This window comes from Sphaeramia orbicularis, chromosome 6, assembly GCF_902148855.1.
Source record: "Sphaeramia orbicularis chromosome 6, fSphaOr1.1, whole genome shotgun sequence".
NCBI classification, from domain to species: Eukaryota; Metazoa; Chordata; class Actinopteri; order Kurtiformes; family Apogonidae; genus Sphaeramia; species Sphaeramia orbicularis.
The window spans coordinates 51,700,440-51,713,520 of NC_043962.1; the positions used below are offsets into that span (position 1 = coordinate 51,700,440).

A 13,081-nucleotide genomic window follows, 5' to 3' on the forward strand; every position below is an offset into this window, starting at 1 on the left:
TGATAGCATTGGAAGGCAGCATTATCATGCCCTCCTGTGTGGTGGGAATGGTATGGTATTTACTAGTTACAAACTCAAAAATTGCACATGAACATGAAAGTAACCTTTGAACTTTTCAAAATGGCGGAGAGCAACGAGGGATTCAAAGCAAATGATAAACAATGCTTTTATTAACGTTCTGCTGCTGTTAGCTGATGCGTTTGGACATTTATAGCATACAAAATTAGTAAAAAAATAAAAATAAAAATGCTGTAGCAGATGAATTAACACGTCCAAAACAAATAGCAGGACACGATAAATTTTATGTCAGCCTTTTTTCCATTTTGCTACGACAGCATAAACACTTCAACATATCGCATTTTGAATTGACATGTGGAAAGGTTCATCTTCCCAGTAGCACGTGAAGGCAGCATTATGACTTCATGGGTGGACCTCCGGGCGCTTTTCAGTTGCTGACCACTCACCTCAACTTGTGGCACGTTGTGTCTGTGCTAACTTGACTTAGCGACTAGCATACACATGGACAGCATCATGAACGATGCCATCGCAGCTGGATTCGAAAGCGAAGACAGCAGTGATGAGTGGGACAATGGTGGTCGTGAGAAGAAGCATCTCTGCGTCAAAGTGAGTTGCAAAGCGGTTTTTGTCCATTTCCAAAAGCTAACAAATGCTAATTTGTTTTGATGTGTTGGTTGTAAGCTTGCACACCGATTAATTATGTGTTTTGCAGTAATTTTTAAAAGAAGTAAACCCAAATTGCTTTCTTTAATATGAACACTGTTCTAAATGACTTATTGATCTTCACTAAAGTCAGTAATAATTCACATTCAAGGTGGGAGAAGTGAAACACTGCTAACTGTGGACTCATCTACCCTGATGTTAATAGTTCGTTTGATGATGGTGTTGTACCATAGTTAGCAGTATGTTTGTAAATATTTCATGTCAGTCATTATGTCATCTTACTTTATCAGCTTCTACAAATGAATGATTTCGTCATGATTCAAAATAACAAACAAAAAAGAAACCCTAAATATGATTTTCATGTTTTGTTTTGTGTTTTTTAGGTTAAGTGATAAGATAAAACTGGAAAAGCCATACTTATTAGGCGCCAGTGGATAGTCATGAATTTTTGCCATCAGTAAAACTACAAATGTAAATGTATTGCAAAACGAGAATACTGTAAGTAGGGACACACCGATACCACTTTTTTGAGTACTTGCCGATACTGAGTACTGGTACGAGTACTTAATAATTCCATTCCAGTTCTTAGTTCCTTTTTGTGAATGGCCTTATTGTCGTTGTCATTAATCTGACTGTAACAAGGTGCTGCTAGTGACATTTAATGTGTTGGAATGAGCGTTTCTCAATTAATCCACCAGGGGGCACCACTCTTAATTAACCATACTGGACAAATACCACAAAGAAGATTAAAGTTTTTCGGGAAGAAGAAAGTCAGTAATAACAAACATGGAGATGACAGAGGCAGTATGCAGAGGACGGACAGAATGCGCCGTCTGTATCTGTCTGTGTCTTTAACGTTACTTGCAGTCAGTGTTACTTTTATCACCTTCATTTATTTTGAAAAATCTCCACACTCTTCACACTCCCCACACATTATTCCACCTCTGTGTACCCGCTGCACTTAACTGTGAATGCCACATGGCCGTAAGTGGTATCTGTGCATTTGTATCGGATTACTTTTATGAGTATGAATACGAGTACACACACTGAGTATCGGAGCCGATGCCCGATACTGATATCGGATTGGTGCATCCCTAACTGTAAGGGTAAAGGCATACTCTGTTTTTGTTGTGTCATGTTTGTTATTTTGATGCATCAGGACAGTACATAGTAGGCCTGTAATGGTACACAAAATTTTCGGTTCGGTATGTTTTGAGTTTTCAAAGCCACAGTTCGTTTTTTTTTTCAGTTTGGTACGGGAAGAAAGAAAACCCCTCAAAATGTCTATTAATGCATTTATGAATTTTCTTAATATTTTTCCCCCAATTTTTGGAGACAATAGAATATAGAGAAACAGGAACAATATAATTCTGCTCCTACAAATCAAATAGAAAATAAAATAAATTATTAATATTACTAAATGTATTTTAAACATTAGTATTGCACTTTTCCCTGAAAGGTAGTTTCGAACAAACAAGAAAAATCTAATCACAGTTCTGTCAGTTCACATTCTGCATAAAAATAAAAAAAATTCCACATGAAGTGCAAGAGGGTAAACTGGTATTCTGTTTAAACAAACTGAAGAGAAACTTTGACAACACAATGAACCAAATTATTTATTTTAGGACGGAGAACAAACTGTTTAGGACACTGTGTGTATTTGTGTGTGCACGGGGGATTTTTTTTTTTTCGGAGCCGGGGGGGCACAGTTACATACCTGGGGTCCATAACTAACGTAAGGAATGTTGTCGTGAAACAAAAGTGAAACTTGACATACTTTCAACCTTCTATTTATGCCTCTATTATACAGCGTGCATGATAGATAGACAGACAGACAGACAGAGCTAGTGTAAGTGTTTTCGAACTACAGTAGTTCATAGGGGCCAAACAATGTCCGTCTTATTAACGTCTCTTTCCCCGTTGTTGTCTTTCACCTGAACCTGAACTGATCTAAACTGGACTGTAATGATGGCAGAGGGTCTTCAGTTTCTTCCCTCCAGGTTCACATCATATTTGTTGTTTTTTTTTAACCTTATGTCAACTGCTATTTCATATTTCAGGTCAATGTGTCCGTGTGAAACTTGCGCGGATTTAAAGTTCTGCATCAAACGATGTCTTTCATTCCTTTTTCTTTTTCTCATCATACTGTGCCGTTTCAGTACAGCTGTGTACCGAACCGAACAGGTGTGTACCGAAACAGTTCGGTTCGGTACGTGTACCGTTACAGGCCTAGTACATAGTCAGAAATGATAAAAAGGAACAAGCAAACAGTGTATGTAAGTGAATATATTGATGCGGAAGACACTTCAAAGCCTATGATAGAGAAAGTGTTGTTCATGCCTCCTGCTGACTCTGCAAGAACAATATTGAAGAACATCTAACTGAATTGTTAAAAAACTTTAGTCTTTGCCCTCTTTATCTCCTCAAACAAACATCAGGAAAAACATCTGCTGGAAGTCATAGCTATTCCCATCTTTTGTATGAATGCTGACTAGTATATTTTAACTTTAACGTAGAAATTGTTTAAATGACTATTTAATTTTTTTTTTTATCCACAGGATCCAGACATTGCTGTACCATTTGTACAAGACAATGTATATTTGTTGAAAAGAGCAATCACTGAAGGAGACACTGAGGCTGTTGACCAGCTGCTGGACAATGGTAAGAAGGTAGTATTTGATATTTGGGGTCAGGGTTATCGAGTAATAATAGAAGAGCAGATAAATGAATGAAACTGTGGAGAAGATAAACTTGCTTTCAGCAACAGCTGGAATTTGTCATGAGCATTTGTCATGAGCAGGCTGGACTATTTCGTTTCTGTAAGTATGAATCAGGATTCATTGTGCAATATTTAGTGATATCTAGTGGTGAAGATATAGAGTGAAGAAAACTGATTAACCCCCCCTCATCCTCCCCTACAGTGGCATTTTTTTCCAATTTGTGAAGGTTTTATCCATTCTGGGCTTTTATTAATCTCTGGTCCACACTCATACTTACCAGGAGATGCTAATTCATCTTAATACTAATTGATATAAAACGGAAAATAAGAGAAAAGGAATTCCATTTGAAGCTACTGTAGAACATGGTGGAGGCGACCCTCTCTGCAACGATTCTTTGAAGCAGAAACACAGTGATCATATTCCATTTTATATTCCAAATTTTACACATTGGAGCTTTTAAATTAACACGCCATATTTGCCTTGTATGTATTTATGAGTACGTATGCAGAGATGTCTCTGACTCTAAGCACATTTTTGCAGTTTTACATTGTTTCTGAAGTGTTTTATGTGAAATGATGATGATACAATTGTTTTGATTTGAATAAAACTAATTGTCACAGCGCCTGGTGGTGATTTCCCACCAAACATACATTTTTTTTCCTTGAGTCTGTTTTGCAGACATCACAGTGAGATGGGGAAAACAAAAGTATAGAAATAGAAGCTGATTTTGTGAGCTGTCTTGGAGGGCATTAGGCAGACATTTACTCTTTTGATATAATTATTTTCCTTGCTTCTTTTGATTTGATCCTTTTGTTGTGGACAGGCACGAGTGTGGACACCAGGCTGGCCTTTGATTGGACTCCTCTTATGTGTGCCGTTAGTGTGGCGAATTATGACCTGGCCAAAATGCTGCTGGACAGAGGGGCCAATGCCAACTTCAGCAGAGGTCAGAGCAATTGATGTGAAAACAGTTGTTGTGATTAATCTGGAGTAATTTCCATCTATTTTCTTCCGCTGGAGTAATTTCACATGTCCAATACTTGTGTCTTACTGATGACTAATCTTAGAAGCTAAATATGATATACCTTTGCCCTTATGTTCACTTGCATTTTGTTATTTTGTTGATCCGGTGAAAATTAGCTGTAGATGGACATGTGGGAAATTGATTCATGTAATCACTATTAAGTAGGATATCATTAGTTAAGATTAGCACCTCTAGCATAAGAGGACTCATAACTTTCAGTGTGCAAGTGTTTGAAATATAGATGAGAAGAAAAGCGTCAACCACAGCTTGAAACTGAAGGCAGGTTTTCCCCCTTAATTTAGAGCAATGTAGATAGCATAACTACCTAAATGACCTTTTCCACATCTAATGGATGTGGAAGTTTTTTTTACACGACTATGGTGTGGTAGATACAGTAAACTAATGTGATGTTATATATATTTTTTAACTGAAAAATAGGGGAATTTCTTGGCTTTCCCCAAATCTCAGCTTGTCTAACTATTAAAGAAAAAGCTGGAATCCATGGAGTACCCAAGCTCTCTGAAACCTGGGAAGCCAATGCAGAAGCACCTTAAGGTGTAATACTCTTAATGTGTTACTAGGTTCTGGTTTAGTCTGTGTGTAGTATATGATTGCATATAGTGTTTCTGTACATTATGGTTAACTTATGCTCCGTCCACATTTATTTTGTGAAATTTGCCTACTTTTCTCTGCAGCATGCTTATATGCAAATTTTGTTTCAGCTTGCAAAAACTGAAATTTTAAAACTCTTTCCAAATTGTAGACTTTTATGAACTCCAGTTTATTTGTATCCACGTGTTCAAGCAAAATAGAGAGATTGGAAAATGATGGCATCACACCACATTTTGCTCATGTCTGTTATTATGTTGTGTATGAAGATGCAGGCATATAAAACAGTGTAAGACCTGCATTAGATCGAGGTCAGCATGGATACCTTTGGGAGGTGGACCAGGCTGGTGTTATGGACAAATCCACATCATGTAAAGAATCCACTTCCTCCACACTTTTTCAGCTTGTGAGCTACTTTTAAAATGACCAAGTCAAAATGATCTATCTACACATAAAACTACAAAATATATGTTTACTGATTTAGAGTTGGTGTACTGTATATACAATATCATGGACATTTATTGCATAACTGCATAAACCCTTATGGCACAATACAGTTCAATTCATTTGTGGTCAGTACCTTTTTCTGATGATGTGCACTGAATGGAGTCAGCCAGGGTTGCATAGTCCAAATAGTAACTGCTGGTATGAGCCTCTAGCAGACTTCCAAATAACCACCAGTCATGGTGGAACAGTGTTTGAACTTGATAATCTTCATATGGGGAAAATGACATCTGTCTGATTAACTGTGATTTTAGTTCCTTTAGTTAGCCAACAGTGAAAAAACTAACTGTGGCACTCCTGAGTTAAGGCAGCTTAAGTTTATAACCGCACTTGTTGCTACTGCTCACCTTCAAGACAGATTAGAGGCTCAGTGTCTGCTGTGTCCAGTATTAGCCACAGTGTCCACTGTTTGAACAGCATTAACTATAGTTTGTGTGAGTGTTTGGACCAGTTTGAAGTCATTATTGTGTTGACAAGTGGACAAATATTAATATATGTGTTAGTATGGACAGGGAATAAGTCTTGTCACTTTGTGACTCAAACCTGCCTAGTTATCAAGCTTTCACTAATTAGATGACATCATACCTCAGCAGTTAACGCTGTTGCCCAACAATAAGATGATGCTGGGTTTGATTAAACCAAGAATCAAAGCCAGGGTCCTCCCTTTTCCCTTGCCATCTAAAATGCGTCAGTAGATTAAATCTCCTATTGGTGCCCTTGGCCAATATTCTGGTTTATTTGTGGAGTTTGTTCTAATGTTAAAATAAGCTTTAATTTACTTTAATGTACAGCATACGTATTTCCACTCTTGATTATTGCAACAGTTACTCCATCAATTTCTTTTGAAGTTTATTAATCATTTAGAATTAAAAAAATATATATACTTTAAAAATTGTTAGTGTAAGTTTAGGTTGCATTACCTCATATACTGGTGTAATCACCTTGACCTCTCTCTGCTCCCCAGCCACTGTCTGTCAGCATAAACTGGGTCAGATAGTTTGATTAAGTAACACCACTCCATGTTTTCCTCCCAGTGGTGAATACCGAACAAACATCCATTCCTAATCCTCCTAATGTCCTCTGCTGTGTCTGTGTCCAGCTGTTCTTCCCCATGGCGTCTTGTTTCAATTTCCTCACCTGCTGCAGCCTGATCAAGGGTCCTGTATGCTTCATCTGCCATTACTTAATGGTGGTGACGCCAAAGAGGAGCTCTTGTCGAAACATCACAAATCAAATGATCTCAAAATCTCAAAGAAATTAAAGGCATCTGTTGGATTGAGGTCAGGTTGGGTAAAGTAAGCCTGGGAGAACAGCTCTTTTATATAAAGAGCTCTGCAGACATTTGCATTTACACTCAAGGCTGACAGTCTTTTATTTTGTTGTCTATCATTTGATGCAAATTTTCAGGGCTTCCTAAGAGGTTAGTATTTGTTGGAGAACATAATTGCATATATCAGGTTGTACATGTTCCTGTAATATGGAGGACCAACCTTGTTGTATTTAAAAATATATACAGAAATATAAAAATGGCTCATTAAATTAATTCATGTGCCAATACATGATACAAAAAAGATTAAAAGGCATTTTCTATTACGTCGTCTGTAAAATTTGACTAAAATGGTTATTCGTATTGTCATTTTTAAAATTGTTTTACATTAATTTTGTGTCTAAAAACCCTAGTTATTTACTCTAACTTTTCATTTTCAGTACCGTTTATTTTTTAGTTTATTTTGTCCTTATATGTATATGTGTGTGTGTGTGTGTGTGTGTGTATGTATATATATATATATATATATATATATATATATATATATATATATATATATATATATATATATATATATATGTATATATATATATATATATATATGTATATATGTGTGTGTGTATGTGTGTATATATATATATATATATATATAACATACATACATACATACATACACACACAGGGTGGGGAAGCAAAATTTACAATGAACATTTAGTTGTTTTTTGTCAGCAGGCAGTACGTCAATTGTTTTGAAACCAAACATATATTGATGTCATAATCATACCTAACACTATTATCCATACCTTTTCAGAAACTTTTGCCCATATGAGTAATCAGGAAAGCAAACGTCAAAGAGTGTGTGATTTGCTGAATGCACTCATCACACCAAAGGAGATTTCAAAAATAGTTGGAGTGTCCATAAAGACTGTTTATAATGTAAAGAAGAGAATGACTATGAGCAAAACTATTACCAGAAAGTCTGGAAGATACTATTAAAGAAGAATGGGAGAAGTTGTCACCTGAATATTTGAGGAACACTTGCGCAAGTTTCAGGAAGTGTGTGAAGGCAGTTATTGAGAAAGAAGGAGGACACATAGAATAAAAACATTTTCTATTATGTAAATTTTCTTGTGGCAAATAAATTCTCATAACTTTCAATAAACTAATTGGTCATACACTGTCTTTCAATCCCTGCCTCAAAATATTGTAAATTTTGCTTCCCCACCCTGTATATGTATGTATGTATTTGTTTAATTTTTATCCTTGCATTTATTTCTTAATTTTTTTTATTTACATTTTCTTTATCTCTTTATGGCCCCCAAACTATATGTTTCTTAATTTTTTCTTTTTTTTTTTTTTTACGTTTTATTAATGTATTGACATTTTTAAAATTCATAGTCATACTTACCTCCCCATTATGCCCCCTCTTACATTTTAAATAAATCAAGAAATAAATAGAGGAAGAAAATGCAAGAGGGGGAATATTGGGGAGGTGAATATGACTATCAACAAAAACAGGCCAATTAATTAAATGTCAGATGAAAATAAAATATATACTGAACAAAAATATAAACGCACCACTTTTGTTTTTGCTCCCATTTGTCATGAGCTGAACTCAAAGATCTAAAACTTTTTCTGTGTACACACAAGGTCTATTTCTCTCAAATATTGTTCACAAATCTGTCTAAATTTGTGTTAGTGAACACTTCTTCTTTGCTGAGATAATCCATCCACCTCACAGGTGTGGCATATCAAGATGCTGATTAGACAGCAGGAGTTTTGCACAGGTGTGCCTTAGGCTGGCCACAATAAAAGGCCACTCCAAAATGTGCAGTTTTATCACACAGCACAATACCACAGATGTCACAAGTTTTGAGGGAATATGCAACTGGCATGCTGACTTCAGGAATGTCCAGCAGAGCTTTTGCCTGTGAATTGAATGTTCATTTCTCTACCATAAGCCATCTCCAAAGCTGTTTCAGAGAATTCATGAAGAAGACTGTGCGAGGAAAATGGTGGTCACACCAAATACTGACTGGTTTTCTGACCCCCCTGGACCACCCAATACAGTAAAAGTGCACATTTTAGAGTGGCCTTTTATTGTGGCCAGCCTAAGTCACACCTGTGCAATAATCCTGCTGTCTAATCAGCATCTTGATATGCCACACCTGTGAGGTGGATGGATTATCTCAGCAAAGGACAAAGGAGAAGTGCTCGCTAACACAGATTTAGACAAATTTATGAACAATATTTGAGAGAAATAGGCCTTTTGTGTACATAGAAAAAGTTTTAGATCTTTGAGTTCAGCTCATGAAAAATGGGAGCAAAAACAAAAGTGGTGCGTTTATATTTTTGTTCAGTGTAAATAATTTTGGGGCCATAAAGAGATTGAGAAAATGTAAATAGAAAACAACGCAAAAATAAATGCAGGGATAAAAATTTAAAAAGGAAAATTATAAACAAGGACAAAATACATAAATAAATGGTACAGAAAATGAAGTGTTAAAATAAATTAAAGCTGCAAGCAGCATTGGGCAGGACCTCGCACCGGGCGTTCCGCCTCCTGTGTGATCCGCCTCCTGTGTGATCCGCCTCCCGTGTGATCCGCCTCCCGTGACCGTTGACACCTCAGCTCCACTCACAGCTCTCCGTCCCAACACCAGCTCCCACCCTCTTGTGTCCGTCCTCCTTACATTCCTACAGAACATCAGCGACTCTCTCCTGAAACCACTATCACCTTTAAATGAGACTTTTATTTTTGAAACCCTACTGTGTGTATGTGTGTTTGTGTGTGTATGTGAGAGACAGAATCAGTTTAAAAAATGAATTGAAATTGTATGAACAATTGAGCATAAAAGTGATGATTTATCACATTTAAGGCTATTATTTTGGAAAAACCTTATTGTGTGAGCATATGTGTCTGTTAGAGTACTTTTTAATGAAGAAACATTGTAAAAACAGTTGAGCGTTTGGTCATAAAAATGAAACGAAGTTATTTAATAGACATTTTTTTTTTTTTTAATAAGGCTTTTATTTTGAAAAAAAAATAATACTGCATGTACTTTTGCCTCTGTGTGCAAATTGTCACATACCCACAATGAAATACAGTAAACCGCTGTTTATGAATGTAAAGGGGAGAGAAAAAAAAAAAAAAATCAGTTTCACCTGGGGATCGAACCCTGGTCTTCTGCATGAAAGCCTAAAGCTTTATCCACCACACTAACCTGTCTTACTACTACTAACTGATTATTAGGCATGGTAACAGCAAGGACAATCTGTCATAGTGAAAAATAAAAGTACTCTTGAAAAAAATCGTGATTATTCCATAACCATAGGTCCTATCTCAAAAATTCCTCCTCACTAATGCACTCAGGGACAGTTGTAACAAACTTGCTTGGGGTAGATTGTAACACTTTCTAAAATGTTACAACCTACTCCAAGCTAAAATTCAGTTTTTCCAAGATTTCATGACCATGGGAAACCTGCAACTTTTTTTTTTTCAATTTTAACATGCCTAGGTCTTGGAAGAGAAAGACTGACGGGGGTGCCTCTGGACATCCACTGATGTAAAGGTCCACAGAAAGTCAGTCAGGTCTGTGGCAAAATTGTATGCCATGTCACTCTATAGATTCTGCAAAGGGAGGAAGAAGTTAGAAGATCAAGCAAACTTCCACAAGCAGGCTACAACTCTGCAACAAAGGTGTTCACTGATGAACAAGAAAAGATTTTGACAGAGTATCCAAAAGGTGCTGCTAATACATACTATGGACTGTGTCCCCGAGAGATAAGTACATAAGAATTGAGGATAAGTCAGGTGGAATTTATGAAAGTTATACTGGTGGCAATATGCAAAACATATATTAAATAGGGAAATTTTTTTTAACATTTTTTGTTTGTTTAACATTAGATGTAAGAGAACTTGCATATCAGCTTGCAGAAAAATATGGTTGCAAACATCCAAAGTCATGGGATGAGACCTCAACTGCTGGTCCAGATTGGTTTTCCGGCTTTATGAAACAAAACCCAACTCTTTCCATTAGTCAGTCAATATCTTAAGTCATTGTCATGGTCCTGATTACCTCCGCCAAGGAGGTTATGTTTTTGCCAGGGTTTGTTTGTTTGTTTGTCTGTTTGTTTGTTTGTCTGTCCGTTAGTGTGCAACATAACTCAAAAAGTTATGGACAGATTTGGATGAAATTTTCAGGGTTTGTTGGAAATGGGATAAGGAAGAAATGATTAAATTTTGTTGGTGATTGGGGGTGGGGGGGCCCACGGGGGGGGGGGCACTGATCGTTAGTGTGCAACATAACTCAAAAAGTTATGGACAGATTTGGATGAAATTTTCAGGGTTTGTTGGAAATGGGATAAGGAACAAATGATTAAATTTTGTTGGTGATTGGGGGTGGGGGGGCCCACGGGGGGGCCCACTGATCAGCCTTGGCGGAGGTCTGCGCTCTCCGAGTGCTTCTAGTTTTATAATGTTGCATTTTACCCCAAGGTATGTTACAACTGACCCGGACTATGGGGTCAGTTGTAACATTTTACTCCTTGTGTTTGAGATTAAGTCATGCATTTTTACCTCCGCCAAGGAGGTTATGTTTTTGCCAGGGTTTGTTTGTCTGTTTGTTTGTCTGTCCGTTAGTGTGCAACATAACTCAAAAAGTTATGGACAGATTTTGATGAAATTTTCAGGGTTTGTTGGAAATGGGATAAGGAAGAAATGATTAACTTTTGGGGGTGATCCGGAAGAAATCCTGGATTCTGGATCACTTTGAAATTTTCGTTAACATTGTGGTAAATGGGGCCAAAATTTTCGTTTCCCAATATCTCGCTTAATTATTGACCAAAACTCATGAAATTTAACTCAGGAATTGACAATGGGGTCCTCTATCACATTTCAAAGGCTGATCCGGATCTGATCCAGAAGGCGGATTTTATTTTAAAAAATAAATGTAGGATTTGTATCACCAATTATGTGGAGAATTTTTGCGCTTGGCGGAGGTCTGCGCTCTCCGAGTGCTTTTCTAGTCTATTTGTGTTCCACAGACATTTTCTAGGTCATTTATTAGCAGACACTTGAAGCTTGTTTACATAGCAGTTTGAAGACACTGGGTTAAAAGACCTCAAAGTTAGAGACAGAAATGTCAAAAATGTTACAGCTGTCCCTGGTCTCCCCTACATTTGTGGAAGAATTGCATGCTGAAGCTCTGCAGGAATTTAAGGCCTGGGTAAATATCGAAATAAGTCCTTAGAGGATATCCCAAAGCTCTGTTGTAGCTGTGCAAATGATTTCACATATTCTCCCCACGTCAGTTGATTAATGGTGATCAGGCCTGATTCAGCCCACCTTTTAAAGCCCCCATCACTCACAGATGGGAGGAAGTCTACGTTGCCTGTTACTGGCATAGCCCTTGATATTGACCATGGTCCTGTCCCCTTTGTCCAAACATTTTCCCATATATTTAGTGTATTCTGTATTCAGGCGTTGTTGATCTTCATTTTATTCGAATGTTCTATACCCAAAAATATTATTGACCGAAGAGGGCTCTCTGGAATTGAATTTTGTTCAATCTGTACCCATCCTGTCTCCAAATCATTGTTGATCTAATGCACCAATATACGTAACTGGGCTTCCCAATAATAATTTTTGAAATTCGGCAAGCCAAGTTCACCTTTGTGTTTTGGTAGAGTGAGTGTTTTTAGCCTAACTATAGGTCTTTTCTGTTGATAGATATACCTTAATAAAAGTTTGTCTAACACCCTGAAGGCAGTGGATGGTACAGGTATGGGTAGGGACTGAAAAAGAAAAAGAAATCTGGGTAACACATTCATTCAAATTTATTCTACTCTTCCCATTAGGGAAAGAGGTAAAATTTCCCATCTAGCAATGTCTGATTTGACTTGTGAGATTAACTTTCCATGATTTGCCTGAAATAGCTGGCTATTCCTAGGGGTAAGACTAATTCCTAAATATCTAAATTAGGGATGCAAATTATTGATTAATTCATTAATCGTTAGTTGGTTGCCCTTATCAAGCGATTAACGATTAATTGATAAGTGGCGATTTTCCTGAGAACCTGAATTTCTTTTTTAATACGGTCTATAAGAATTAAAGCTAAATATTGTTTATACACACCATGAAAAACCATGTCATATTCCTTAATGACTGATTTATTGAACTATTGGATACAGTCAGTGTTTCCTGTGGAATTCATCTGTTGATGTAGCGGTGTGTGATGTGGGGGAGGGATGCGTGAGCATACGTTTCGCCACCAG

At 37.0% G+C, this 13,081-nt stretch overlaps 1 protein-coding gene across 1 annotated transcript in view; it reads left to right on the forward strand.

The window, feature by feature from the left end:
* The first annotated feature begins 531 nt into the window (after nucleotides 1-531).
* The window catches only part of asz1 (ankyrin repeat, SAM and basic leucine zipper domain containing 1), a 103,796-nt gene continuing 91,246 nt past the window's right edge, over nucleotides 532-13,081 (forward strand). Inside the window, 3 exon segments of the mRNA XM_030135642.1 lie at nucleotides 532-624; nucleotides 3,240-3,342; nucleotides 4,225-4,347. Coding sequence (XP_029991502.1) covers nucleotides 532-624; nucleotides 3,240-3,342; nucleotides 4,225-4,347 — 319 coding nt within the window.